The sequence below is a fragment of the Ooceraea biroi genome, unplaced genomic scaffold (assembly GCF_003672135.1).
Source record: "Ooceraea biroi isolate clonal line C1 unplaced genomic scaffold, Obir_v5.4 UnassembledTig90, whole genome shotgun sequence".
Classification (NCBI taxonomy): domain Eukaryota; kingdom Metazoa; phylum Arthropoda; class Insecta; order Hymenoptera; family Formicidae; genus Ooceraea; species Ooceraea biroi.
This window is the reverse complement of record NW_020825184.1, coordinates 11,259-14,773: the sequence shown is the minus strand read 5'-3', so window position 1 is coordinate 14,773 and position 3,515 is coordinate 11,259. Positions and strand designations below refer to the sequence as shown.

At 49.9% G+C, this 3,515-nt stretch overlaps 1 protein-coding gene across 1 annotated transcript; it reads right to left on the bottom strand.

Moving 5' to 3' along the window:
- Positions 1-239: 239 nt before the first annotated feature.
- On the bottom strand, positions 240-3,295 carry LOC113563544. Its single transcript, XM_026975198.1, has 5 exons — positions 3,288-3,295; positions 3,001-3,235; positions 2,478-2,948; positions 2,133-2,406; positions 240-1,885 (listed from the first exon to the last, which is right to left on the bottom strand). The coding sequence occupies exons 1-5, from the start codon at positions 3,293-3,295 to the stop codon at positions 240-242; spliced, it is 2,634 nt and encodes an 877-aa protein (XP_026830999.1).
- Positions 3,296-3,515: the final 220 nt, after the last annotated feature.

The window sequence follows — 3,515 nt, the reverse complement described above, 5'->3', positions numbered from 1 at the left end:
CATATACTAACGACAAAAATTCTTTTAATATCAATGTTTTTCAATTTTCCTTGTTACTCTTAACATTATCGTCCTGTTATCAATTTTCGCATATACCAAATTTTTTCTAATAAATGTTTATAATTTGTGATTCTAATTATTAACTAACAATTTTAAACGTACTTTTGACTATGTTTCAGGCAATTCGTCCAAAGGAAGCGGAAAAGAAGAAAAGTATACGAACACAGCATCAGTGTACGTTACACGGAACAGATAAGACTGCGCGCACGGAGAATCCAAAAATCGCGTCTTAATACAGTCTGTGTGAGCTGTGGTCCGGCGTGCAAAGCCCGTAAATGCACGTGACGTATGACATGTTTTACTACCAGGTGAGACGCTAAAAGTATCGGATGTCGAACTGAAAAGGCCGTCGGCGCCTTGTTCAACCGACCTCCGACTCTCAAGATCCCGTCGTTATCCAAAAAAGGCTTGAGAGACAGTAACGCGCTTCGGGATGGCAGCCTCTGATTTGTCTTTAATGAGTGGATTTCCTTTGGAAATAATTCGGTCTGAATACTTTTGATCCAGTGTACGCGGGCCCGATCGATGTCAGCGGCGGAAAGCGAAATTCCCGGCAACCCGACCGCAGACTCATGTTTCTTCTTCGTCTTACAGTTTTGAACGAATTTAATGACGTACGCGGTCACTTGAAGAAACCGAGGCCACGAAGAATATCGATTTGACAAGTTCCACGGTTCGCGATCCGGGACACAATGTAGTACGGAGGGCTTTTCTTCGAGCACGGCTTCGGACGAGACACGGAGTGGAGGATTAGGCCAGTGTTCCTTGGATCGGGACAGCCAGGGCGGACCGTTCCACCACAACTGATGCTCACAAATTTCGTCTCCGAGCAGTCCCCGCGACGCGCGGTCGGAAGGATTGGAGTCTGTGGAGACGTAACGCCACTCACAGTCTGCAAGTCGTGACTGTATGTCAGCTACCCGGTTGGCGACGAAAGTGCGCCATCGAGAGGAATGCTGACTGACCCAAGTGAGAACCACCGTTGAGTCAGTCCAGCAGTGACACTTAATGTCTTCGGCGGACAGTGAACGCCGAACGAAACAAATGAGCCGCGAGAGCAAGACCGCGGCGCACAATTCGAGCCGCGGTACACTTATCGGCTTAATCGGAGCAACCTTAGATTTTCCAGCCAGGAGCGTAATTTTAACGTTTTTGGAGGAAGAACTTACCTTAAGGTAGACTACGGCAGCGAGCGCGGCATTGGAAGCATCGGAGAACCCGTGTAACTCGATCTTTTTTGTCGTCGCTTCGAGTCTCGTCCACCTCGGGATCGGCAGCAAATTGAGATGATCGAGTCGATCGTAAAAAGTCGTCCAATGATGAAGAAGAGCATCGGGAAGAGTTTCATCCCAGCCGAGATTGTGTCGCCAAAGTCGCTGCATGAATATCTTCGCAGAAATAACAACGGGAGTGACCCATCCAAGCGGGTCGTAAAGTTTAGCGATGCTTGAGAGAATCGCGCGCTTGGTGTTCGGTAAGGATTCCGAGCGAGATACTTGAAATTCGAAGACATCGATATTTGGATTCCAGCGAATCTCTAATACGTTAAGCCGTTCACTCGATTGCAGCGTCTTATTGCACGCAAGACCGTGATCAGCGTCGTCCAGATCAGAAAGCAGCGAGGCGGAGTTGCTTGCCCACTTCCGCAATTCGAACCCTCCACAGTGAAGTAGCGCGATCAGCTGATCTCTAATTAGTCGAAGAAGTTGAGGATCATCTGATCCGAAAAGGACATCATCCACATAAATCTCCTCTAGAAGAATTCGGATTGCTAAAGGAAATCGATGACCATCGTCCTTAACTAACTGTCGCAATACTCGAAGAGCTAAAAAAGGTGAATACGCCAAACCGTATGTAACCGTCAGGAGTTGATAAATTCTCAGGACTGCTTGCGACGTTCTCCACAGAATTCTTTGGTAGTCTAGATCACGCTGGTCGACGAGAATCTGCCGATACATTTTGGCGATATCCGCGCAATATACGGTATCGGTGCCGACGCCATTGTAACAGAACGGAGGGAAGCTCCGTTTGCAACTTAGGCCCCGCTAAAAGATGGTCATTGAGAGACGTACCGTTTGTGATGTTACTTGAGGCGTTAAACACGACTCTCAATTTAGTCGTCGTGCTACTGTCGCGAACAACGGAATGATGAGGCAGGTAGACTTGTTGTTCGGTGTGACTCGAAGTATTTGGGGCTAACCGCATATGACCGAGCTGTTCGTATTCGAACATGAAATCCGAATAAGCCTTTTCCAGTTCCGGGTTCGACCAGACTTTCGAGACTACGGAACTAAGCCAATTCTCGGCTCGAGGACGCGATTGACCGATCGCGATAGGGGGCCCTTCCTTGAAGGGTAACCTTACGACATATCGACCGTCAGGAGTGCGCGAATGCGTGGCTTGAAAATGATTCTCACATTGCTCCTCCAGAGGATGGAGGCGGCGTGCTCCCGGGATCTCTTCAATCTCCCAGAATCGGCGTCGTGCTCGAGAGAATCTTCATTTAAGCAATGATGAACGGACACTGTATGATGCGCGGTCTCGTTCACGTTAGCGAAGGAGCCGGAGATGATCCAGCCTAAGGCTGAATTCTGAGCTACAGGTTGGCCGTCCCAACCCCGGAGCAAGCCTTCTCGAAGTATATCACCGTATATGTCAGCTCCGATCAGTATGTCGATCGGATCGGAGCTCGCGGGATTCGGATCGGCCCATTCGACGTGAGAGAGATACTCTAAGGAGTTCAAAGTTGCACCGTGATCCGGGCTGTAAGACGTGAGATTCTTCATGATCACGGGCCGTGGTGAAGAAGGCTGGAGCCTGCGCATCGCGAGGAGAGATTTGTATCCGCGACGCGAATCGAAAAGTTCCCGCATGACATCCGCCGACGGCTGAGACCGAGACAGGCATTTTTATTCGTTGCAGTTTTAAAATTTGAGCTACCTTTTCCGTCACGAACGTCACTTCGGATCCCTGGTCAAGCAACGCGCGGACCACAGCTGTGCGGCCGTTCGGAGAGCTCAAGGTGACTAGCGCGGTCGCTAATAGCACCTGCTTGCGTTGTGATCTGTCGGCGGACGCGAGGAGAGATTTGATTTCCGTCGGAGATTCACTGGACGCAGAGGATGAACCGTCCTTGACCGGGTCCGCCACGGCATCTGAGCAAGAGTCCGCAGTGCTATGTAGTAACGAATGATGCCTTTTCTGACAGAAGCGACACGTACATTTACTCGGACATACTTGAGCTGAATGCTGTGTTACGTCCCGGCCGGCCGCGGTTGTTGATTAACTCGGGCAATGACACGGGGCTGGATCGCTGTTTTCAGGTATTAACGAATCCGAGAATTCTCCCCGGGGATACCGCGATCGGAGTAATTTCGTAGAGGGAAACGGATCTAGTTATCGCCGGGTTCAAGAGCTAGAGTGCTTATTTCGTCGCCCTGTACCCGCACCACGGT

Coding starts and splice junctions, on each gene's coding strand:
- LOC113563544 (XM_026975198.1), bottom strand. Junction 2,949..3,000: donor TGACGTTCGTGACGGAAAAG/GTAGCTCAAATT, acceptor TCTCGGTCTCAG/CCGTCGGCGGATGTCATGCG. Junction 2,407..2,477: donor CCATCCTCTGGAGGAGCAAT/GTGAGAATCATT, acceptor TTACCCTTCAAG/GAAGGGCCCCCTATCGCGAT.